At 38.3% G+C, this 27,541-nt stretch overlaps 1 protein-coding gene across 1 annotated transcript in view; it reads right to left on the reverse strand.

The window, feature by feature from the left end:
- kirrel1b (kirre like nephrin family adhesion molecule 1b) overlaps positions 1-27,541 on the reverse strand; it is a 103,738-nt gene that overhangs the window by 23,468 nt on the left and 52,729 nt on the right. Inside the window, exons 2-7 of the mRNA XM_015009746.2 lie at positions 18,841-18,990; positions 12,236-12,385; positions 10,305-10,462; positions 5,052-5,202; positions 3,502-3,607; positions 621-769 (exon numbers count right to left, since the gene is read on the reverse strand). Of these exons, the coding sequence (XP_014865232.2) occupies positions 621-769; positions 3,502-3,607; positions 5,052-5,202; positions 10,305-10,462; positions 12,236-12,385; positions 18,841-18,990 (864 nt within the window). The remainder of the gene's footprint in view (positions 1-620; positions 770-3,501; positions 3,608-5,051; positions 5,203-10,304; positions 10,463-12,235; positions 12,386-18,840; positions 18,991-27,541) is intronic.

Below are 27,541 nucleotides of genomic sequence, written 5' to 3' on the forward strand. Positions count from 1 at the left end.
CGCTAGTGCTAGACTGTCATGTTAGTTTGGATATATTTACTCAGAATGTCCGGCACTAAAGCATTCGAACTGCACCAGAATTCACTTTAACCGAAACCAACAGTTAGATTTTTAGGCGGACCAGAGTTTGCTTATTTGGTCCGCATCAGAGTTCAATTGCGCATTCACACCTCCCCAAACGAACCAAACTTTCTAAACAAACTAGAGTTCAATTAAAGTAGACTAAACAGACCGCTGTGAGTCAGCCCTAAGTCTAGAGTTACATGGCTGAATCTTGGACAAACCAGAAGTGCTCCTACATTAAAATCACCTCAGATACACATAAAAGTTATAATTAGAATTGATAAGGCTTCTGGAATTAGCTTAACCTTATGAAATGTTTTGAACGATACTTAAAAGCTTTAAACCAATTATTTTAGATGAACTCTTTTGTCACTTAATACGAGGGTCATCACATGTAGCCAGAATTACACCACATAACTACAAATATCATATGGTTTGTCAGCAACTTCATTAAGCCTTTTATTTATTTAAGTAAAACCGAAGCTATAACTTGCTTTCTTAGGTGAAACGCAGCTTTATTGTCCTCCTCAGCACACGAGTGTTTACTATTGACTCACAGTGCACGTCCACGAGGATGCTGACGTTGGTGCTTCCCACTGCGTTGAACACCTGACACGACACGGGCTCAGTAAAGAATGAATGATCTGCTGTGGTGACAAACACACTTTCCCTGGCCCCCTCCAGCAGCACGCCACCTTTAGCCCACCTGGCGGAGAAAAACACAACACCCTTTAACACGTTTCACACGGCTGCAAATCTTCTAAGTCGGGCTGCCTGCAGGGAATTTCAGAAGCTGTGTGAGGATCTTAATGTGGGATTTTCACTCTATGAATGTAAAAGAAAATATGACTCGATTCTCATGCTCAAGGGAAACTCTGCAATAAATTAGAATAATTTCTGAAATCCATATGGTTGCTTGCCAAATATCTAGCTGAAAATCATATCACCATATTGCACATTCTCCACAGAATGACATTTTAATGCGCATTCTGTAGGCTCTGCGCCTAAGTACCTGGCGGTGTTCCCACATCAGGACCCTCTTTGATAGAGTTTCAGACCTCAGCCTTATTTTTTGCACTTTCAGTACTTCGGAGATGTCGCTTACGATAAAACTCTCCGTTCGACTACACAAAATGTTCAATAGTTTCACAAATTTTGTTCTCTAAGCAGAAATTACAATTCAGGAGCAGCTCCTCAGAGTGAACACGAGCAGATTGGAGGAGATGAAAGGAAACCCATTGGCATTGATCATCCGATCAGGCTGCTAATGTTGCACTGCAGGACCACCAACATCAAAACCTTCCTCATATCTTGAGCTACAATTAAAGCCAAATGCAGATATGAGTTCATTTAGACCTCTAGGCTGCAGTGGTTGGCAGAGGGAAGGATATTTTTAGGAATTGTTTCCAAAGGCTGGTAAAATTTGTTGAACAAATAGGGTGCTGTGAAAAAGTATTTGCCCCTTATAGATTTGTCATTTTGCTACACTTAAATGTTTCAAGTCAAACATATTTCAGTCAGTCTAAATTCAACAATTTAGATTCCAAATAAGGACGTCATAGATGAGGGCAAGAGGCTATTCAAGCCAATCTGCCCTAATGTGGAGAAACTAATTTATCTACCCTAGTGACTACATCATCTGTAGAATAAAAAAAACACTCAAACAGAACCAGTGTGACAACATGAAGTAGGCTTAACGGTCTCAAAGCAGCACATTGCACCCCCATCTAAAGAAAGAATAAAACATGCAAAAAACAAAAAAAAAATGTGAAGATTATTGATGTTTATTAATCTGTAAAGGGTTACAAAACCAAAAAGGAACAAAACGACAATTTCGGAGTGACCCAGTTAAACTCCAGACCCAAATCCAACTGATAGGAAGCCACCTATCAATTATTCAAGGGCGTTTGTCAGGAACTGACTAATCGCGGTTGCAATTTGTCCGGAAGTGCACGCCCATTATCAGGAGGTACTGAACTTCCCTCAACATTCCCGGGGTTAGTTATCGCCAAGGCGCTGCGGTCAGAGAGATTTCGAGGAAAATAATAATAGGAAATCATGGTTAAATGTTGTCAGTGGGGAACATGCAACTCCGACAGCCGTTTAGAGAGCGGAATATAATTTATTGCACTTCCAAAACACAAACGTAGCCTGGAATAATGCAAGAAATGGATCAAGGCCTGCAGCCATCTCATGTCCAGTTCAATTCACTGTGATCAACGGAAACTACCACGTTCGTCTGCAGAAAGGTAAATCATAAACATCCGATTTTTGTCACTTATTGATAGTCAAATCAAAGATCAATAAGTGATGCTTGATTTTAAGTGTGCATTCCAATAGTAGCTCTATGCCAGTAAATAACACAGCAACTTTTATTTACATTTAAGCACATTTTTATGCTAATATTTATTTTTAAGCAATTTATGAAGGCCGAGTGTCACCAGCAGTTATTTCTGTCATTACTCACCTCTTTTGTACGTGCAAAATGCGTCAAGTGTTAGCTTTTACACTATGGCCCTCATTCTTCCTCTGGCTGCCAAAGACTTTGCTTTGTCATTTATTTCTCCGTTGTTTTCCGCAAATAACCTTACAGACCTGATGTAGAACTCCTTGGGGAATTTTCTTGCCTGTCGATTTTTCTCAGTGTTGGCTAATAAGACAAACATGACTCAAAAAATATCTGGGGTAATGTATTGAGTTCTTCTTTTGTATTTTATTGCGGGATGGCAAACAAACTTCAGGTGTATTTACTGCCACCTACCGGACTGGAGTGTAAACGCATTGAGTTCCACTATGCCATTATAACGCTGTCATAGTTTTGCTCTACTTTCGCCTGGAGGCAAGGCTTGCGTCATGTCAATTTCGATATATGACTTTGAAGGCTGTTCACAATCAAAACCTTCCAATATGCATGAATTAAAGCATAAATAGCAGGCGTAAATTCTTCCAAAGTTATAAAATATAAGATAACACAACCTCCTGATGGCGGTTGTTGGACAGCACAACCAGTTGTTAGGTTTAAGAGGGCAATTACTTTCCAAATAGGACCATGTTAATTTGGAAAGCCTTTTTTCCATTAATATTCCAATATTTTCAAACTGCATTTATTTTTAACTGACATTAACATTGTTTTTAATGTCAGTTAATATTCTTCACAGCACTGTATTTAAAAAAAAAATAAATATAAAACCAGTCACTTAGGATACGTTTTACATGTTCTGTTTGTAAATTCATATATTTTCTTTTAGTTTTGCAATCACTGACGATGCAAATTTGCTTTCACGGCATCAGGTCAGTAGCACAGCTTCTTCTTTTTTTAATAATAGAGGCTTCCTTACGAGGTCAGTGGCACTATCTAACTTTAGTATTTCCCCAGGGTAATCTCTTGAATTTTCATTTCGCCATCTGTGCAAACATGAGAGTTGTCATCAATCAGACCTGTAGCCCATGATGGGCGGGTTGGCGGTGGCCTGGCAGGTGAATGTCACTCTTTCTCCCTCCAGGACAGAGCGAGGTTCGATGGACAAGGTCACAGTGGGAGGGTCTGCACAGGGGGAGATACAGATGCAGAGTCTGTTGTAAGCAGAAATTGACAGAGTGAATCTCTTATTTCCTTTGCATAAATCAATGAGGACCTGAACTGAAGTCAAACAAGCCAACAAGTTTAACATAAAAAATGCTGAATTCCTGAGACGTATTTAACACGTTGGTGTCTAGCTACACAACATATAGTTCACTCTAAATTTTACTGCTTTTCAAAATATTAGGGCAAAATTACTTTCTGAAATAATATGTTTGATTGCTTATGGATACAGTGGATGCCCTACTCTTCAGATTTTTCTGTGGAATGGGAATCCAAGTTATTCACGTTTATTTTTGTAGCACATTTTTAAAATATTAAAAAGGAAATGCAACTTGTCAAGAAGCACATTGCTGCTTGACCTGCTATTGGCTGGCATTTGCAAAACATTCAATCTAGAAGCTGCATAATTTCCTTGGCGCTGATTGGCTGAACCCCCAAGAGCAAAAATAAGGAAGACTGTAAATATTAGCTTCTGTAGTAATGTTTCCATTGTGCTTATTAATTCATATTAAGGTATATTTGATGTTTCAGTTATTAAAATAGGCAGTTGTAAGGGTTTTTAGAGTGGGTCGATGCACTAAAGCGTACATCACAGAGTTAGTTTAGGAATAATTTTAAATAAGAAATATTTTAGATTCAATTGGACATTCATGTACTTCATCTACTAGGCTGTAACAAGTTGAACAAAATATCCTTCTTTAAAAGGCATAACTATTTCCTTGACTTCTGATTTTGAACCATCTAGTTACATATTCACTTTTGTCGCAAAATAAATGAATAAATTCATCGACACTTTCAAAATATATTAAAAATTACATATTTAATAATTGCTTTAGATATATAGTGAACTGTTAGGACTTTCAATAATTCTACTTATAACTGGCTTATAACCCAATAACCATTATAAAAACTACTACCCTACTCTAAATAAGGTTGTATTTTCATAATTGTCCAGTGTGAGATCTTGCAATCACAATAAAAGAGGCTCTTCTAAGTCTTTATGGGTTAAAATAATTGTGCCCTTGTGGATATGGCTATTTCCAAAACCTGCATAATTAGTTGAGTGAATGTAAAAAGAAAAAATTCCAAATGTTATCACTAAGTTATTTTTAATCAACTACACAAAAAAGTAATCAAGCTTTTAGAGCTCAAAGCCTGCGTGATGCTCAGACCTTTTCAAGGACTCTTTTTTTTCTGATAAAATAAATGATTTTAGCACAAGTTGGGATTGTAAGATGCCTGAAAAAATGTGGAGCTTATAATAAATAAATTTCTATTAAAAAATAGAGCTTAATGGCAGTCTTAAAACTTATCATTACAGCTGCTTCGCTTTGTTTTTCATCTTCGTCCAGCTGACTGGGTCCTTTAACTCTTAACAACCACAGAGAGGAGAGCAGCAACGTACGGTGGACGTTGAGAGTGACAGTGGCTCGTTTGCCCATTGGCACTGCTGGATTGCTGGCCACACAGGTGAAATTGCTGCCGCTGTCGGTGTCAACTGGAGTGATGGGGAGATAGCTCCGACTCGTCACTCTCTTCCTGTCTGGCAGCACCTCCTGTTTGACGAAGAAAAGTCAGAAAGGTGAAGAATGAGAATGGTGCAGGAGAAGGATGAAAAATGATGGGGGAAAAAGGGAGACAGCAAGAGACAAAATCAAGAAAAAGTGAAGGAAAAGTTATAAATTAGGTCAAGGAGAAAAGGCAAATAATAAAAAATACTTTACAGAGAGAGGAAAAAACTGATTTTTTCCTTTTTTTTGCCTGAATCAACCCATCTGTTGAAACAAGAAGGTTTTGTCTTTGTGAATACAGCTTCGAAATCTGTCGAGTTACTGATGGAGTAACATAAACAGAGGTGGACAGAGTACCCAAAAATTAGAGTAGCACTACTTCAACATATTTTGACTGAAGTAAAAGTCAAAGTAGCCGTCCACAAAATTAATAAAGTAAGAGTAAGAAATTATTTGGTAAAAAGGCGACTCAACCACTGATTAACGATCAAAAATATTAATCATTTAATATTTAAAGATTGCTTTATCAGCTGGACAAAATATAAAGTTATGTGAAAATTTAGGTATTTTAAAGACCAAAATGATAATTATGTATAAATAACATAATTACAAAATAACAAAATCAGACTAAAGAAACATTTTTCCAAATCAGTTTCTTTCAATATAAAACTTCTGAAGTTTTAACAAAAACTGCAGGTGTGTGTCTGTGTCTGGTGGATTTTTGATGAAAACATTTGTTTTTCATTCAGCGAGTAGAAAATCCAGACATTTTGCTCAAGTAAGAGTAAAAATACTTCATAATAAAATTACTCAAGTAAAATTAAAAAGTACAGTAAAAATACTCCTAAAAGTAAATTTGATCCAAAAAGCTACTCAGGTAAATGTATCTGAGTAAATGTAACTAGTTACTAGCCGACTCTGAATATGAATGAGCGGTCAGTAACGGTGCAACACAGGAGCAGGATGAAATATGCATGACCACATGTGTGTGTGTGTGTGTGTGTGTGTGTGGAAGGGGGATAAAACTGTCTGAGAGAGATGTAAAAACATCTGTGTTGGAGTGTGAGTGTTTGATGCTGATTCTGTGTGCATAATAAAACATGAGTGAGCATATGTGAGCGCGAGGCTTGCAGGCATGATTTCACGTGAGCAGGAGAGAGAACAGGATCCCGTGGAGTCTGACTGCGGGAGAAAGAGTGCAAAATATCAGAGAGCACGAGGTGTCGACCTGAGCAGCTCCTGGGTTGTCCAGAAGTGTCTCTGCGAGCGTTTTGAAGGCGGTCTCAGCTTTACAGGGTCAATAAAACATGGCTCGGATCTTTGGGTCTTTCAAGTTGCGCTACAAGCAAGTTACATATGTACAGGGCAACAAGTGTTTGGCATGTTTTTTGCTCTGTAACTTCACAGAATCAAAGAGTAGTGACTTGGTAAAGAGGAAGAGGTTTCTTTATGTACACATCCATGTTTAGTTTTTGCAAAAATATTCAGCTTTTTGGTAATTTGCTTGTGATTTTGCAATAACTTTGTTTATTTAGTTATTATTTTAACACTTTTCTGATTATGGATGAATAATCAATCAAATAAGTTCCTGCATCTGGATGTTTTCAGAGGAAATTTCTAATTTTAGCTTTAGATAAATAAAATCTGACTATATTATGCAAATAATGAAATGTATTTATGATTGAATTGAATCAGTTTTTTTGTAAAGTGCCTTGAGATGACATTTGTTGCAACATTTCAGCATTATAGAAATATACCTGAGTTGGATATTTCTTATTATAACATAAATGTAGCTTTTTTGCATTAACTACATGGACTTTGTTTTGATTATTCTCCCAATTAAACATCTAGTATTGCTAGAGATATTTGTAAAACTTTTCCTGGACGGAGCCGCTGGCATATTTTACTGAAACCAATAACTTAAGTCTTAAGTCATCGATAGATATTTCATATTCATTATTTCTTTTATTTCTTATGGTTTAATTTACTTATGTTAGCAACACTTCTGCTCCGTGTTTATATATTCAAATACCTGCCATGTTCTACACCTGAATCATTTCCACTCAGCCTGAGGCACAGTGAGCTGCAGAAGCCCCTTCGGCGTTTAAAAGTAAACATGTAAATATTGCAGACAACCTTCACCTATAGCTGAGCAAAAGAACAACAGCAAACACGAAAATTCATATTTGAGCTTCTGATATGCCATGTTTTAGTCTGTGAAAACAGCTTTTCTTATATCTATCAAATACAAAATCCACCTAAGGTTATGGCACAAAATGCCATAACCTAAGTGCTCATGTATTTATGTGCACTTATAAACAACAGTGAAGATATTTGCAGGTAGTTTAAAAAAGCAACACATTTTCATTGACATGTGGATGAATACTTGTGTTGAGCTGTTCATAATTTCATTATTATCTCATGATTCTCTGATTATTCAATGTGTTTGTGTGACTTTTTGAATGTTTTGAATGCTGAATAGCTTCTGTATTATAGAGTGTGATGAAATTAACATCCATCCAGGTAACCAGCAGCAGGTACGGAGCAGGTCTCTGCAGAGCAAATGTTTAAGAAGAAGAATAGTTGAAATATTTACCCAGGAGTGAATTGCAGCTGGTTGTGTCCTTTTCCAACCTTCTGTGCCGGAGTTAATTTCTGCAACTGTAACTGATTCTGAATGCTTCATAAATTCATCATAACCAAATAAATAATTAATGCTGCTTCTTCCTGCTTTTTTCATCTACATCTACCAGCTTTTTAATTTCTACCTTTCTCAGCCTCGTTAGAAATAATTAGACAAGTGGTGGCTAATGACAAATAAAATATGATTTAATATGTTTTTACTTTTCATATATTTTGTCCCTTTTTTCAGATTTTGATATTGTCGACTATCTACTGTGGTTTGATACACAATTAGCTTTCCTTTGTTGCCTGGAAACTACTCAAAGTTTTCTGTTCTTCATATGTCGAAGATGAAAGCAGAAAATCAGGCACATGGAAAGAAGGGAGATTTTTTCTAATCCCATGGCTTTTTCTCTTTGGTTTAAAAATAATTCAGCAATTTAAAAACAACAGATCCTTTGGCTTAGCTGATGCTACTATGTTTATGACTTGAGGTTATGGGTGACACATTCAGACTCTGTGACAAAAATACAATCAGCTGTTTAACTATAAAAACAAAGAACATGACATTTTATTAAAATTTCAGGTTTTCCATTCTTGGCATTTTTTGCAAGAGATTATTGGCCATATTTTGCTGATCTCAAACAACTAGCAGCTGTTATTCACCAACCAGATTCACCGTAAGGCTGTTAACAGGTTACCATGGAAAAGTTGCTTTATATACATTCAATAGCTGTCTGATGTATATAACAAAGAGTACACATTTTCAAATACAGTTGGCTGAAGAAACTTATTATTGGATGTTTAACTCAACATTTATTAACCTTTCAGTTCATATAAGCATCTGTTATACCCAAATTATCCAGAGTTTAGCATTTTTGAGATAAAACTTGATGAAAAAAATGCAGTAGATCAGAGTTACATCACCAGGAGACTGATTTTCTAACACATATTATCTTGTTTTGGGGATTTGCAAAAAGAAAAATCTTCAAAAAGAAGGTGCAACTCTTCTCTCTAACAAGTGTAACTCCATTAGGATTGAAGTCTGAACATCAGAAGAAACCTCCTCATGTTCTCTACTGCTGTTTTGTATATTTTTAGTCAATATCCTTATTTAGATGTAATAATTGTTGTACTAGAACCTTATTTAGTCAAAAGTAAGAGTGTAGGGTCATCATTCACACTGAAATGATTGTGAAAACAAGCAATAGGAGTGAAACGTTTGACATCATCCTGCATTGTTTGACGGTATTGGTCCTGAAGAGGGTAGGTTGGTTTAATTTAAGATTTTCTTATTGTCAAGTTAAAACAGCAAATGGTGTATATGTGAGTGCATTACCATCTCCACCCAACTGGCACGCGCCTCACAGGAAATCAAGCGCACCCATCCCTTCTCAGGCCCGTCAGAAACCTATAAAGTAACTCGGCACACCTGTGTTCTGAATGATCCCTTCAGACAAAGAACTCGGCTCCAAATTTCCACAGAGACGCCACTGGTAGGGACTGAACATCAAACCATTTAACCTGCATTCAGAAAACCTAATCAGTCTTGTTTATGGAATGTGTTTGTTTGTTTATTCACTGATAACTTAATGGTAAATTAATGTTGTTTGGAAATTTATTTTGTTCACTATAATTTGCAAGTAATTTTGGTTCATTTGTTTGTAGGTTTTCAACCTGCTTGGTGTGTCTTCTCTGACCACTCAAACAAATCATGGTGGTCTTGTATTGGGAAGTGAAGTGATTTAAAGACAAAAGAAAAGAGAAATAAAAAGATGACACTGAGATGAGTTGTTCCTGCGTCTCTTTGATGGGAGCAAGCCTTTTTCAAGTTTGGGCAGAAGCCGAGGTGTTTGAAGAGGCCAAAAACTTGACACTTATTAAAAAACAGAATTTGAAAGTAAAGTGATGTCTCAGAGGTGCAGTTTCATTCATTACTTTGTTAAAAGGTAACTGAGCTGTTTTAAACTGCTGCACAATGTAAACTGGCAAAGAAGTTACAGGAATACTGATGGTTTGACATTTGTAAATTATTATTATAATTGTCATTATTATTATGCTAGATAATCTTCATAATGTTTATGACGTAAAAAGAATCCTTCATTGAATTTTTATTTCATTTATAATTTATTCAAGATGCATGCTCCTATTTCTTTAAGTTCCCTCACGTTTCATCTCATGCACTGCAGCAAGAAACTGCGGTGCAGTGATAATTTTACTACTTTATTTGTCGGCTTCAAAGGCATAAAGTTGTTCCTTTTATTGTCTCTGATTTGCATTTAGGAGGTTTCAGACCTTATCTTGAGAAACAAGTTCTCTGCTAAGATGTTGCATTTGGATTTTATTGTTGAGGAGATTGTGAGAATTAAGCTTCGTGTAAGAATGTCTTTCTCAAAGCAATTTTGAGACATTGCATATATTTAAATGCTATAAACTCATCTGAGGTTTCTGGCTTTTCTTCTCGGTGCAAGTCTGAGTGTTAATATGTTCATGCATTCAAGGGTGTGTGTGTGTGTGTGAGTCACCGTAGAGTGGTGTGCTCCCTCCACAGGGATGCCATTCTTGGTCCACTGGATGTGAGCTGCAGGCTTGGCCCCGCGGGTTACGCAGGTCAGGTTGAATGCAGTTCCAGCCATCAGCAGCAGCTCCGGCGTTCCCTCCACCACCGGATCCTCAGGGGGGACTGCAGGACAGACACACAAATCCATACTCTTGACTTTAACACAAGGGCACTCAGGTTTAAAGAACAGCCACATCTGTACACACACACACACACACACTCCAGTTTTTCCCCATAGGTCAAGGGAATATTGGCTCTTATAAGTTTCTTTCAAAAGAAGTTCACACTTTAGAAGTGGAATTTTTCTCACCAATCAAAAGCAAAGTGCAATGTCACCTTCTGGAAAGTCCAAAAGGGCTCTCAAGCGTTTTCCTCAGGAGAGTCTAACTTTCTGACTTTTAACCTTCTCGCTGATTTAATATCTCAAAATATTCTGGGAGCACTGAGCTTGAACTGCACACATATTTTGGCCCTTTTAGTGAAACTCAAGACTGTTATGACTCAAAGTATCATTGATAATGGCATAAGAGAAGGTGCTCATCTTAAAGTTGATATTCTCTGTTGATAAAAAGACTCTACTTTCACTCTATAATAAACTTGCAAGGATACAAAATGTAGCTGGACAGAATGAAGCAAGAAAATATGCATTATGTGAAAAAACATAATGATCTGACTTTCAGGTTTGTCTTAATGTATTTAACCACACAGTAGTCTGTTTTTTATTTATTTATTTTAATGCATATTTTTCCCTTTCAACATCTCTCTTTTCCTGTTGGAGCTGATGCCAATAGAATGACTGGAGTTTTTATGTGAAACCAGTAAAAAAAAAGTGTAATTTATGAACACTCCTTAGACGTTTCTGATGACTGTGCGGTGAAATAACCCTCTGGGTAAAAGTTCGAGGGCAGGACGTTATCTTTTATCAAGACATGGGCTGCAGTGACTCATTAATTACACAATACATTCCAGTGATTCACAGCTTGACTTGGCCTCTTACTAAAAGACTTCAGCTTTTCCCAAGACCATAATGTCTCAGAAATGCTTTTTTCCTTCTATCTTATTATTATTTTTTTTATTTGACCTGTATTTATTCAGGTTGTCTCATTGAGATCTCATCTATAACACACACTTTGTAATAAAGCAAACAAATTATAAACACAGCAACAAAACAAGTAATTGAGATCTGGATCAGTTAAATAAGCTAATAGTTCATTATATATTGAGATGTTACACTTTTTCTCCATCAATTAGTGGAAGAATGAAAACTTTGACATGTGGACCTGTGCTGAACATGTTTAGGCTATTCATGGCTGTGCACATCTGCTGTGGCCTCTCTTGCTTCAGGGAAATCTGTTTATTTTTGGATCTATGTGCAGAGGTCTCTGATGGAGATAAGAATAACCTTTGGTGATGTAAGGAAGACGTTAGATGGTTGGTTGTTTAGGAGGCTGACCAACTGAGGAAGCAGGGAATGTGGTGTGTCCGGTGTCAGAGCCTGGGAAGCTGACAAATAAAAGCTGTCCTCCAACTTCATGAACTTAGAACTTGAAATGTAATAATTAATGATTAGGCTGGAGCTCCCTCTCCTACAAGAAGAGCCGTCTATGAGCAAATACTATTCACATTAAGAAGACTCTAGATCTGTGCAGTTTAATGTCTTTGTAAGTGAAATGGTCCTAAGCTACTTGCTTTAAAACAGCCATGGTCAACTGTGACCCTCTTTTGTTTAACCCTTAGAGAAGACCCCAAAGCTTCGTCACGTGAGCCAACCCAAATATAGAGCATCTCAAAGTTCTGTAGAAGGAAAAGGATGATTGAAACAGGTTGGAAAACAATGATATAAAAAGAAAAAACAGAGCAACTTGACCGTTGCTCTTACAAAAGCAGCTCACTTACTAAGTACGTTGAGCTTGGCTCTCCTGGAGCGCAGGGCGGCCTCCGTGGCCTGACACTCGTACAGGGAGTCATCTGACAGCTCAGCGTGTGAGATCTCCAAATTGAACTGGCCGGTGTCCAGCGCCCGCAGCACGCGATACCTGGGCCAGGCTGCAAGAGGCGCACAGCAACGATGCAATCAAGAAACAGAAATATCACAAATATTTTCCTCTCTGATGTTTTAGTTCACCCAAAATTTGCTCTGAAATCAACCATTTGAATCAGCCTAACAGGGCAGTATTATACATTTTCCACATAATTGCCATTCAGTAGCCATTTAATAGCACAATAAAGTAAATGTGCTACTTTGAGTTGGTATAAAAATGCTACATATACCAAATATGACTTTAAAGAAATTTAACTTCACAATTTAGCCTTGAAATAGGGACTCTGTCTCTTTAAAAGCTCCTGCTCTTTATGAATCGCCACCTTCAGGAAGTCATCACAACATGGCTCCTCTATTAACCCTTTCACAGCGTTTTTACCAGCGTTGCACTGAGAAGTAGCTTGTATAACGGGCTCAGCAGATGTGCAGTACCACCACATGTTTGCTAATTGCTGCTGGCTAGTCTGAAGGAGCTGAGTGGGAGAGTTGCAGGGTAAAGGTGCTCTGTTGTTTGAAAACTGCAGCTCTGAGGAGGAGCTGCAAAATATTTGAAAACGGAGCTAGGTCACCTTTGACGCGAATGGTTGCCATGGGAGACTAAATGATTTCTGAAACATACATGAAAGAATCAAGGTGACACTACAAGTATGTTTTTGATGAGGGAATAACATTATAACATGATGTTAAGCTCAAAAAAGTCAATTTCACATAATACTTCCTCTTTAAACTTAGAAGGAGTCAGAGTATGGTCAAAAATATACAATATATAAGTAATTTGTAAATAAAATGCATGGGTTTATCTGGCAGAAATATGAATATCTGAATTTCAGACAAAGCAAACTGTTAGGGGTAGAGCAGTGTTGGAGCTGAGTTGTGTGAGGCAGCGATTACAGGCTGTCTTTGCAGCTGGCTGGCTGAGGATTTAAGATCGAAGCACAGACATCATCTCTTTGCAGTGCATATTTAGTGGATATTGGGCAACGCCTGCCAAAGTTTGCAGAGACAAGATCCCCAGGTTTCAGGTAATTATAGTTACTTCAGCAGCAGTTATGCTTGAAAATAGAACAAAATTAAAATACTGTCAAATACCACTGATGTGTTTAACCTTTTGGGACGTTTAGAAATGTATATCTCTGTATCGACCCCGTCAGTGACACCGGCTTGAATTATGAAAGCTCAGATGTTCGCAAATTATTGAGCTGTGGCTCATCTTTGCAGGATTATGACACAACTATTTTGTGAAAAAGGGTAATGAGATACTTTTTTATCTAGGAGCTGAACTGTGCCAGACTATCAACCTTAGCTCTTTTATAAAGCAGAATTTGCTTCTGGTTGTTAAATTCCTAATAATGACATTAATTAACATCCTTAATCATTAATTGCTCCTCAACAGTTCCTTAATTTTTAAGAGCAGAAACGTCATGTATTAGTCATCCATCACTATTCTCTTTTATTTTCTTTCAAATGTGCGAAAGACTGACGCCTGCCTGCATTGTTTACAGCACCAAAAGGTACAAGCTCTTCAGAAATGGATAAATGCCGAATCAAAATCTCATTAGATGAATCAGAGGTGGCAAACAGAAAGTAGGACTTGCAGTTACGCAGAAATGTCATCGCTTGTTATCGAACCACACTGGGAACATTGAGCGTTTACTTCAGATGTTTCAAAGGCTTCTTTTTGTCTTAACTGCTCTGTCTGGAGATCAGAAATGTGCCTCCTTCACACGCATAAGATGGTAAAAACACACACACATTCACTAATATATAGATAAACATCTGCAGAAAGACGGATCAAACACAGTCGCATATACGAAAAGTGCCAAATCAATCCTTGTGTGATTTGAAAACTGCAAAACTACAGGCAGCGCTCTTCCAATTACAGCAGCACCCCCTTCTCCCCCTCCTTTATGTTTGAACCATCGCCTCTCACACAAAGACATAATTGAGCGTGACGTCCCACTAGGGGGCACTCATTGATCCTGCGTGCCTGATCCTCCCATGACATCATGGATTCAGGAGGGAGGGAGGCAGGTTGGGGCGCAGAGAGAGAAACAAGAAGGGTGGCGGGTTGGGAGGGCGAATTAAGGAGGAGGAGAAGGTAGGGGTGCGGGGGGGGGGGGGGGGCAAAAGTATTAGTGGAGATTACATCACCCACTCCAGCATCTCGCAGCATAGCAACCACAGAGGTGAAAGCACCCCAGGGAGAAGGGGAAGAAGGAGCAGGAGGAAGAACAATAAACTGATACCACTGACGTCTGCAGGTGGAGAACGGATGAGTGTGTTTCATAGGAATTCACTGCTCTAAATGTGCACCTGTGCATTGATTATATAGGAATCTCTTCCAACTGAACGCATTTCATATCTGTCTGCACAACTAAGTGCTGCTGAGCTGTTTAGCTGAATGAAAGGCACGCGCGTGGGTGAGCTGCAGGTTTGAATTTGCAGCACAATGTATGCCTACACTTGTCCAAAACAGCCACATTTAGCCATGCAGGTCACGTTTCCCAAAAACCTCTTTTACCCAACGTACATCATGCACCTGCACCACTTCATTGGCTCATAATATATTCATTACACACTTAAATAAATTACAGCCTTCCAATATGCTGGACATGCCGGTCAAGAGCACGACATAAACATAAATATCAGGCGGGGGATGAAGGAAGGAATGGCAGCTGGGTCTGAAAAGTGGACAGGAGGCAGTGATGGACGGCCGAAAAGCAAAGAAAAAGCAGACAAAGAGGACAACATGCTTATTAAGAGTGGTCTTCAGCAGGACAGTGTTGTGAAGGGCTACCAGGACAAAGGGAGCATTAATGACCAACAGAGAGCAGGAGGAGAAACGGATGCGAGGAAGAAGAAACAGAGGGAATCTGGGAAGCTGAAAGTGACGATGAGGGGCAGTAACGGAAAAAAGATCTGCTGACCTTTCCTGAACCTGCGAGGTAAAATGAGTTGAGCACCAGATCGCCGTCACATGTTAAATCATCACAGTGTGACCCTGCGCATGCCGAGCTGGAGTGTTTGCTTGATAACAGGCTAAAGACGTCCTTCTGTAACTCCGAGGCTGCAGGTTTGCAGAATGTAACAGTGAAATAATGTGCTAAACAGACTCGAAACCAATCCAAACAAACAAGCTCACAGCCAAAAACTGTCGGTAAAATTGATCAGATTTTCCAGATTTCCTAATAATGAAAAATGGAAGCAGAGCGTGGTTTTGTTCGACAATCTTTTGGTAAGGAGAGAAAAAAAAATACATTTTAGCTCTTTGCTATGTGTTTTTGCAAAGAGTTATAGATTTAAAAATTGTCTGCTATTGTAATTATAACTGAGGAGAGAGTTTCGTTCAGAAACACCGAGCTCAACGGAGAAGGAACAAGAGGATTCAGCAGCAACAGGATCACAGAAAGTTCCTTTATTTCATCCTTTTGAGCCTTCAACCTCTATCTGCCGTGGATTACGTAGGATTTGGAAATGTCGGCGGCCTCCTGGAAGATTTAGACGCCGTAGAGTCATATTTATAGTCTGGAACATATACCAAGAGCCTGCTCAGTTATACCCGAGTTAAACATGCTGATCACTAAATAAAAACAGCCTCGCAATCAGAAATGTCACCATCAGAAGTTTTGTTTTACTACAGCAGAAAACTCTTATTTTATTGAGCAGCTTATGTTCTTTTACTTCCTCTCTCACTCACATATAGTGTAAGGCTCCCTATGCTTATTAATAATTAATGGATCGATAAACTAATACGCTACTCCAAATATATGACACTAAACTGCAATGCTAAGAAGTTAACGCCAAGTAGTTTTGCTGCTGGATTTAGTGAATACGAGAACTATTTCATCAATATTTTTGCTTCCTGAAAAGGTCAGAGTTCATGTCTTCAGCTCTTTCTTAAATCATATGATCTACACCCATCCTCCACCTCTGCCTCAAAACCCCAAACCCTCCCCATTCAATCTCTGCAGCAGAGATGTCCAAACTTTTTAACATTTAGGCCAAAATTGTTGAATTGAAACTACTCAATCAGATTAACAAAATGCAGAGTAAAGTTGTTTTGATTTATTTTTGTTTTACCTACAATAAATTAAACATACATATTAAGAAATGTATACTTTCCTCATTGCTGGGGGTGGATTGTTTACTTTGTATCACTCAAACTGATCGGGGACCAGATGAATTCATTTGTAGTGTTATAAATGGCTCTAAAACATGTTTAGGGCATATAGTCGAAGTGATCCTGTGAAGGGTGATGATGGTCGAGCTCTGCATGTGAACATCATACGTGAAGTTCTTTCTCAGAAATCTTTCTTAGCTTACTTGTGGACAGTGAGCATTGTGCCTCTCTTGCCTGGCCTTTTTTGGCACTTTCCTGACCTCCACGTGATTTGAAAAGTCATGTCAGCCGGAGCTACACTTCAGTGTCAGAGCCTTTACCGGCTCTGGGAGAATGTTATCCAGGCGCAGCACCTTGTCACTAAGGAGCTTCTTAACTTCCTCTGACGCTCTGCCTCTTCTGACAGAGGATGTGTTGGTGGGATTCAGGAGTTCCTCCGAGTGCTCTCTTCACTGCCAGAAGATATCAGTCTGAATCAGCAGTTTATCTTCCCTTGGTGAACGGAGCCTGGGTCAAGACTTACTTTCCTTTCCTGAATTTCCTGACAGTTGAACAGAAAGCTACATTTGAACCACTTCAACTCCAGCTCTCTCCAGACACCAACGTTCATTTGCAATGTTAGGAAACTCCCAGGCTATCCAGTAGCAAGTAGATAATTGGTATTTTTAGTAGGTTGTGCTAAAGCACTATGCAACAGTTTTCAACAGGTGTGAAAAAAGGCTGTAAACAAAGAATGCTTTCCAATATCGGAGTGTTAGAAACTCACACGAGTTAACAAAACAGCATCAAGGGACAGAGGAAAAACGTAAATAAAATCAACATTTGACTTTGATTTCAAAACGGATTTTGAGATAGATTTGGACACAGATTTTGAAGAAACATAGTTGCAGTTCTACATTTAATCTGTCTCATCATGTAACACCAGTCAGTCTTTATAAAAATGGGCTCGGCAGTGACAGTGTTAGAAAAGCTGTAAAGACCTAATTGATTTTTTGTCTGCATTTTTGGCACCAGGTGGATGAAACTGAAACACTGTGATAGACGAGGAAGGAGTGATCTGTTCTGTTGCACCGTGGAAATGTCAAAAATGACTAACTGTTAGCCGCTAACAATGCTATTGGCATCTACTTCACCTTCCCGTCAACTCCTGAAGACTAAAGGGTGATTTCATTGTTTTTTAATAAGTCTCAGCTGCAATTCATAATCTGTAGATGAAAATCAAACATATTGAACATTTTTACACTGAACAGGGATTTTCTAAAGCCAAATTGACACAAAAAGGAGCATATTTAATGCTTATTTTGCATTAGCACTAGTTTAGAGGTATAGGAGTGTAACACAGAATAAATGTACAAGTGAAACCTGAACTGATGTATTGACTCACTTTATGGTGTGAAATACTGACTATTACAAAACACAAACAAACAATAAACAAGGGACATTCTTATCTTCCCCTAAGATATTGCTAAAGACTCTGTTTCATCATCATGTAGCCAGTGTTGATCAAAAAGAGACAAATGAATGCATTATTAAAAAACAAGCATTCCAACTAATGTATGATTCTTAGTTCATCAGAATATGTTTTAAGTCTTGACTTAAGACGTATTCTTACTCGCATTGCACTAAACTGTTATATACAGATAAGCCATTGTTCTGTTGAGATCTTAGGCTCTTTCTGAGCTGATTTCCATTTGAAAACTGAAAATCTTGCCAAACATGCGTCTTGAATTAAAATATCTACGTACCAGCAGATCCACAGTGGCCAAAATCTTGTTCATGTAAATAACTGTGGTAAGTTCTTTTACTTTTTTCTGACCTCTAACTCATTACTTTTTCATTTCTGGTCCCTTTGATCACCAGAGAGAGCTGCTTCTCTGTGTGGAAAAGGTTTGACCCCATAACTCTGACTTCTTTTGGTTTCATGTGACGCTCTGCCTTCCTCTGAACTGAAGGATATTCTTCTGTTTCGCCCTCAATAAGCTGGTCCGGATGTGCGTGTCGGCTTAAAATGTAAATGCGAATGCGTGTCTGCTTTTATGAGCAGTGTGAGGGATTTTCTCTAATTCACCATGATACGCCGGACTCATTTTTGCCCAGATTGTCACTAGTGAAGATTTTTGAGCATTTAACTCTCTCCTGCACGCTACACCAATCACCTCTGTAAAAACTAAACTTTTCAACCATAACACCTTTTTCCCAGGTTTCTTTTTGCCCCAACTGAACCGAAACCATATCTAAACTAATTCTCCTCTTTACTCCACTTTGATCTCTGCAGCTGCATAAAATGGGACCTTTTTCCCCCCCTCCTCATTTTACACAGTTTCTTCGCCCTCCCTTTACCTCGAAGACCTTCTCCGATGCCCAAGGCCAAGCCGTCCTTGGTCCACTGGACGATGCCCGTGTAGTTGAAGACCACGCAGGACAGCACCACTCGTTCTCCCAGCACCACTGACTGGTCGGCCGGCTCCTGGGAGAATCGCACACAGCACACTGCAACAGAAGGACAAAGAGGGAAATCAATTTTAGGATCTGTTCATTGCGTCTTGGCCATGAGCTGCCATCCTTTATTATGCCGCATTGAGCGACACACAGCCTCTCTGATCTTATTGGCTCATGTCTGTCTATATGATGGCAGCTGGAGTAATTTGTTGTGTGCTTTCATTGAGTATATAATATATTTATAGTCTGATTTTAGTATTTGTTTTTATCATGAGGGCATTTCAGCATAAATCCTGTCTGAGCGGAGTCCCCGAGTCTTACAGAAGTATTTATTCTCCTTTACATTTTCTACATTTTATAATGTTATAATCATAAACTTTAATGCATTTTCTTGGGATATTATGAGTTATGGAGAGATTTAGTGTAGAGCTGAAAGAATTAATTGTGATTAATGTGTTGATTTGTTGGTTTATCGCATAAATAGTTGATAAAATGGACATTTGCAGTTGTAACATAAAAAAAAATGTAAGAATATCAAAGAAATATGAATTCTGTTGCTGGGAACTGTATGTCCACATGAATACTGTATCAGCCAAGGGGAAGGACACACAGGGATTTAGAGATTTTACTTTATAAAATCCTATTAATCATTTCAATATTTTGGCTGCGCTCAAAGCTCAGTTCCTTAAATTCCCATATTTGTCATTCCTCTGTGCCTTCTGCCGCTGCTTTGTCTCCTCCTTGCCCTCTTTCCAAGGTTTTCCTTGGACCTCTCCAAGGCTCAAATTTGTGTGTTGGACTGTGTGCATCTGTCCATGGATGTGTAAGCCAGCTCTTGTGCTGCAGGAACATCATTGCCGAGCTGTGATACAGCTTTTTTCATCACACAGTACAAAGGATTTTGCTTACATACACACATTTCCTGCAGCAAAATAAGCCTTTTGGCAATTGCTGCACCACTAAAAGACACAGATATAAAAACTACAAGTGTAGCACTGGCAGCCATTAACGCTCTCGCATAAAAAGAAAGTGTTAGGTGAAGAGGCGAGGCACGAAGGGAGGCAGTGTTTTCAGCTGTTTGCATCATCAGGTAAAATTGTTTCATATTCCGGAGGAAAGTCTCGCAAGAAGCCACGTTAATTAAGGTGGAGAGAAGGAGAGAGAGTGGTGGCTGCCTCAGATTACAAATGCACACGCACGTGAAAGGGCTCGTGCATGCACACTCAGGCACAAGCGGTGATCAATCACACCAAATGTATGCACTTGTGCACATTAACACACACACAACTCATCGACTCACTCCTGACAGAGAGAATACAGGCGTATGTATGTATTCAGTCTTGCATGCATACACACACACACACACACACACACACACACACACACACCCACACACACACACACTTCCACAGAGTCGGTGTTTGTCTTCCCGTGGGCTATTCTGTTCTTGGATCATGGTTAAAACAATCCTATTAGCTAATTAAGGCAAAAAACTGGTTAATAAAGCAGGCCGTGGATCTGAGGGACGCATCTCTGCGGGATTCAACCACAAAGGTGCACAGAACAGAGAGATTTACTGATTTGTCAGGAGGATTACACATGTTGTGTTATTTGTGTGAATAGCTCCTTTACAGAGGGGCCGGGATCTCCAGACTTCTCACAAGCAGGGCTTTGATGTTTCTTTATCTTTGCTTCTGATTTCAGAGGACAACTGCAGCGACTGCCTGCTGGTATCTGTGTTTTCATTTAAAATTTAGGGAAAAATCTGGTTTAAAGCACTTCCTTGTTATTAAAGAAGGCTGCTTGGCTTCGGTTAAAATTAAGCTCATGAAAGAAATTTCAAAGAGTTTCCCTTGTGCATACATAATCTCATTCAGGATAACTTTTCATTGCAACATTAGAAAGAAAATGTATCTGTAATGATTAAAATACTGAGATAATTCTAATACACATTCCTGTTAAGAATTTCACATATTTGTTCTTTTGGGGGAAAAATGTGGTTATAGGTGAAAGAAATTCCATCAGCAACTCAAAATCATAACATAGTCTGAGTATAGTGGGTTATGTACAGCTAAGCCCAACTTATATCATATACCTGGCAGATTTATGTTTGATGTCATCATTTAATTGTACCAATATGTTTCTTCTGAGTGAAAGTAATATTAACATATTGGAGTGACGCAGCCCTTAAATATGATAAAGAATCTGGAGGAAGTTAAAGACTAGGGTCATGGGAAGGAGGCCCTCCAACCTCACTGCCAAAGATAAATCATAAAGGTACCAGTGGGTAAAAATTGATGCTGTTGTTTCACACATATTTTACAGAGCTGTAGTGTAAGGTTTAATTTTTCACAAAACACCTTAACACTAGCTGCGTTTCCATTAAAAACCCTGTTAAACCATAATTCTTCTACCACTTCCTGTCGTCTTCTTTGTTTTTTCCACCAGTAGTAACATCGTGTTGTTGATCACATGATGTATGGAAAATGTGTGGAAATCTTTGCTGTTGTGACGTGATGCAGTCACCTTCAGTAGCAGAAAGTATTTTGAAGCATTTTCCGTTCCATCCAGTCATGCAGCTTGATGCAGTTTGAGCTGTTTGCTCTGCACAGAACAGATCTCACTCTGGAACGCTGGTGGGATTTCTCAAACAAACATTTTTACTGAACTAAAATCCTAAATTCACTTGGAAGCAAATTGAGTGCTTAGAGTTACTGTTGCTCTCTCTGTTGTGACAGATGTGAAATTTGACTTTAGAGTTTCGGTTCATTTAAAATTGATCCTTTCATTCTCACTGTTGGCTTGATGTCACAACATAGACCCAATGTTTAACAATGAAGAAAAGTTTCTTTTATCTTCTGGAGGCCCTTCCAGACCTGCCACACACAGTGTTTTGTTCCTGATGGTGTCATAAACATTAACATACGAAATAGACCACATTACCCTTTTAGGAACTAATCTATACAGTCTTTGTGACCTTCTGTACTGTCACACACCTTCTGTTGGGGCGATCTTTGTTCACCCAAGAGTTTAGGGTGAGCAGAGGGTTGATAAAGGTTTGAAGTTCCTTTCAGACGTACACAGTCCGTCAGACAGTGATTCAGTAGACTTTTCCATAACTTTTCAGAGTTATGGAAAACTCTGGAAACTCTGGCTGTTCTCTTCAGCCCCATTTATAAAGTATGAATACAATTGTTCACAGTCATTTTAAGGCAGATATTTATCCACTGGGCTGGATTCAAATATGGAACCTGGAAAGATCCAAACATGGAAGGAGGAAAGGAAAAAAAATAAGATGGATGGATAAAAGGGAAAGAAGTCTTAAGCAATAGGAAAGCGAATAAGTTTTTCAAAAAATCTGTTTCCTTATTTTTTGTTTCTTTTTTCTTTCCTTGCTTATCGAGAACACGGAGATGAATGAATCTAATTCCGTGATTTTGAAAGCTGTCAAATACTTGTTCGACTGAGGCTCTGGGCAAAGCTAAATGTCTAAATATAAACCCTAAAATATTGTGTTGTGAAGAGATATGTTTTGATAGATGTCACTTCTTTGATAAATTCCCTTGCAGACATAGTTTTGTGAACCACAAATCCATAGTACATTTATTTCTCAGCTAGAAAAAACACAAATATATTTCTAGCGTCTGATCAACTAGTTTCGCTTTACTGTTGTGTGAATACTAACATGACAACATATTGCATCCTGAAATCTATGTCAAATATTGATAGATTTTTATGTCATTGTTCTTGGGAAAAAAAATCAAAGACAAACATAATAGATGAGACAAAACAATGAAAAGTAAAGCTGTTCCCCTTGGAGAAGAAGAAGAAGAAGCTGCTGGGAAGTGATATCCTGCTGACATGAGTGATTTACATGTGGGTCATGTTCTGCATGATTTATGCAAAATTAACAGCTATTACAAGCACAGGCTTTCTTCTGCGTGTAGAACTCGGCTCTCAACAACAAGTTTTCTCCTGGGATGCACCTCTGTGAGTTTACAGTTTCTCTCAGCAAAAGGAGAGAAATAGAAAAAGTAGGAGCAGGAGGAACAGTTTTCTGTTTTTGTGTCGTGATGTTTAATGGTGAATGTGTGTGTGGGAGTATTTTTGTGTGCATTTCTTTGTGAATGTGGGCATGTCGTGTGTGGCCTGTCAGCCTGAAGCGGCTACTCAGATCGCAGAGGAGAAAGCCACACTGACAGAGAACAGAGATGTAATTAACCCTATGGGAAACCCACCCTACTTGTCCCCCCCCCTCCCAAATACACACACACACACACACACACACACACACACACACACACACACACACACACACCCTAATATCTTCTCCTTTTCCTCTTCTCTTGTTTCAGACTACTCTCTTCTTGCTGCTTAGTCTTTGTTGCATTGTAGGTTTACAGTCAACAGTACATGTACATGTCACTGCTTAAAATCATGTACAGTTTATTACATTACAACAACAAGCTTAAGGAGTTTATGCATCTGGCTTTTACAACATATTTAAATATTCCTCTGTATATTTCTTTTGTATATCGTTTTGCTAAAATTTGGATGATTTAATGGAACCATCGTTTCGTGTTTCTTTACTTCTCCAGATCCCGTTTCATCACAGCTGTCTCTGCAGCTCGGCCGTCTCTTTCAGCCTCATCTTCTCCATCGTTTCCATCCCAGCATCATCACCCTGGGGGAAGATGTTCTCCTCCTCTCACACTCGCATCATATAATGACCCACTGGTACAATAGATGGAGCTTCACAATAAAAACCAGGGATGCCTAATCATATTATCCTCTATAATCACTTTTATCCATTTTGGTCTTTTTTCTCCTCAGGCAAAGCTTTGGTGACATCTGATATCTCAAGCCATTCAAATCACTTAAGAAGAAAGTATATGTGTAATAGTAAAATCTTAGTACAACATTAAATATGAGGCATAGTATTAATATTCATATGTAGGAGCTGTACTAAAATCTTTGATAAAATCCAGGAATTAAAGCTTAAAGAGACATTTACAGATTAGTGGAAAATTTAAGAACAAATGACTCATTTTTGCAAAGCCAACAAATTCTGTCAAAGTATCCCAATTAATTCAAACTTAATTAGTAAGTAAATGTCCAGTCACTAAAGAGCAGACTAAATTCAATTAAGATGAGAATGTTTTAGTTCTTGACCAACCATTTTATCTCTCTTTGGGAATATAATCCCAGTTTCTGTTTTTGCCTCTGATGGCCAAAAACAGAAACTGGCATTAACAAAAGCCCTCCAACCAACGTTTTCTCTTATCGTTGGTCACTACATTGTGAGGGTTTTAACATCACCTCCCAGATGTCATTTTGCATGTAACTATATGTCTTGCAGTGAGATCACATCTTAGAAAGAAAGGTGACATCAATCCGATACTTGCTATGTTCATAAAAGGATTTGATTGGACTAGAATAGGAAGCTGCATTTCATGCAAATTGAACCCAAAGCTCTCGTCGCTTCTGCAATTCAAGACACTCCAGTCATGACTGATTGTACCTTATGGCTGGTCTCTATCCCGATATGCCTCTCGTCTCTCTCTTGTGAACGCTGAGGTGTTGGCTTTCAGGTGAATGTCTATTTTACAAGCACTTCACACATTTTTAGTAAAATCAAGGATGTGAGAGGGAAAGCGAAAAATAAAGCAGCAAAGTGCAGCTCTCAGAATTTCTTTCCTTAGCTAATCGTGGTTAAGAAAAATAACTGCCACAGTAAACAACACCACTGATGACACTCTTATTAAGCATAAACTTTAATGCAGTAACTTTGCTGTAATTCAGGTTGACATGTAAAGCAACATAATTGTGAGGAGTTCAAGATCTCTCTCCTATCCTCTTATGAGACAAGGGAATGCAATATCTGTTTCCTCGCAGTACAAGTTTAATATGGCCGCCTGAGGCTGAACAGAACTTCCTGAAAGCGAAGCAACGTTATGTCAAAACGAGCAGTCGGCTTGCAATATTTGTAACCCCAAACTACAGCCATTTGAACCCTGGAGCGTTGATTCTTTGAATCCCCACTCCAAACACCGCCGCGCTGACCCTTTCCTTGTATTCATGGTGCAGCTCTGCCTCTGGGCTGCAGCGCGCTCCCATTTCCACCATCCTTCTCAGGCAGGAGAGGGCATGCCGTCTCCATGTGGGCTCATAAGAACATTGTCTGTGTTTACATGCATGCCTGCATGCATATCTGCTGCTCTTTGTGCTCTGTAGGCCAAGTGAATATTTTTGCTATTTCGAAAATGGCAGCAAAGGGCAAAACCTGGACAGGAGCAAAAATAGGTGTTCCTCTGAGCTCGATGGAATTATTATGAAAAAATTTCAAAGTAAAATGTCAAAAAATATTCAGAGGTTTTGTGACCTTTGTGATTTACCGTAGCGCTTAAGAAACTGAATTCAGATAAGGCAAAAGCAAAAAAAAATGCATGTCTTTAACTACTCTTCTTGTTTACATTTGTCTTCTTATGTATTTTCTAAATTAAATTGAAATTGCCAAGAACTTCTAAATTAATTGAGAAGCTGATTTCTAAGATCCAGGTTTTGTAAAAACAGCAACAGCAAAACAGTAATTATTTTAGTTTTCCAGTCTTTAATTAGTGTTCATTAGTCATTTAAATTAGGAACCAAAAACAAAATTATTTAAAGTTGTTTTACACTTTCTTTAGCACCTTATGTCAAGGTATACAAGCATGACTACCATTGTTAGCATTACCAAAAATAATCAAAGGTTTCCAACATTTTCAAGTCCAGAGGATTAATGTTTTAAAAATAATTAGACAAATCAAATGGTACCAAGTGAAGTTCAATCAAGTGTGACATCCTGTACAGTTTACTTCTTTTATAACGTAATAATAATAATTATTAAATTATTATTATTATTATTATTATTATTATTATTATTATTATTATTATTATTATTATTATTATCAAATAATAATTATTTGGATATAAATCAACCAAAACTGTAAAACAACAAAATGGCGAAGGAGGAAATGTACCAATATCTGCCAAACTCCGGCTAATTCTGTAGAAATAGCAGCCTGAATAAACAGCTGTCATGTAGAAAACATATATTTCTATCTAGGATTTCATTCCTCTAACTTTATTTTTAAACACAACTTCAATACTAAAAATAGAAAAAATGTTGGTTTTCCTACAGCAATATCTTCCAAAATAAAGAGTATTTTTGATATGAGACCAGGTTTTCAGCTGAATAAGTAATACAGAAATCAATCTTTCTGTAGCTGTTTTTACAAAGTGAATGTCATTGAATTGGTGTTAAAACTTAATTTATTTTAGGAAAACCTCAGATTTGTTAGATCACATTCATATTTTTACAATTTATTGCATTTTCCTCTTTAAATGGGAGTCTTTTTTGCACTATTTCCTCAGAAACTGACAAAATCATATTTTTAATAATAATTGTTCATTATGTTGTTTTTCTGATTGTATGGGAGTGAAATAAATAAAATATTCAGATTAATTGTGCAGTCCTATTCAGTACACAATTATGGGAATAAAAATATTACTCAAAAATCTGAAACTGCCAGGACAGGGTTGAAGAAAACCCGATTTCAGATGCACATAAATATTTCTTTCCTCAAAAGTAAGGCTCAGTGAATGTGTTTATCACTTTGATGCCTCTTCATACTCATTCTACAAACTGACAAAGATAAGCCGATTGAGAGGCTTTATGAAAATAATACTAAAAAATAAAATAAACATCTAAATGAAGCTTGAAAATGGAAGTTGCTTACTAACTACAGCCGTGCCCAGTTTTATTTTCTGTGTCCGAACGTCCTCTGCTGCATCAGAGGAAAATGCCAAAAACAAAGGACTGTCATGAGAGAATGTCACAGAATGACAGCCGAGACAGGAGGGATGAATTATTGAAGTGAAATCAGTCGTGTACATGTGAGGAAAGTTCAAAAGCATGTTTCCGTCATGACTTCTTTTGACTGTATCCATCCTGTATTTGAAGTTTCAGTGTCCTGAAACACTTAAAAACTAACTTTTGTCCACATCACAAAGCCAAGTGTCACTCCAGTCCTTCAGTCGCAGAGGTCAGCATCCAACAACCAATAACTGCATCTTTCCTGCAGTGCAAAGTTCTCTTCTGCCTGTTTGTTTGATGCATTGGAAAAATAATTCATGCAACATTTATGCCTCCAAAGCACCCGGCGTTTATCTGACGGAGACGTACACGAGATCAGACAGAGAGAGATGGAGTTGGACAGAGTGGGGCAGACACGGAGGGACATGCACAAAGACTGTCGCTGAGTGTCCCACTTCGCTTGGTGTTTGTTGTAAACAGAAGCTCCATGATTTCCCAGCGTCCCCTCGCCGCCAAGCACAGCTTTTATTTCCTCTCACAAACACTTCCAGAAGCACAGAGGAGCAGCGTTATGCCGACCGCAGAGCAAACCAGGAAGCTCTCTCTCTCTGTCTCTCTCTCTTTCTCACACACACAGACACCAGGGGAAGTCAGCAACATTTATATGCAGGAACTAAGTAGCACACAGACTGTTAAAAGTTATACACATAGGATTTGAAAGCATATATACACAGATGTACGCACACA

This window comes from Poecilia mexicana, unplaced genomic scaffold, assembly GCF_051168715.1.
Source record: "Poecilia mexicana isolate PSO_F unplaced genomic scaffold, ASM5116871v1 scaffold_17, whole genome shotgun sequence".
NCBI classification, from domain to species: Eukaryota; Metazoa; Chordata; class Actinopteri; order Cyprinodontiformes; family Poeciliidae; genus Poecilia; species Poecilia mexicana.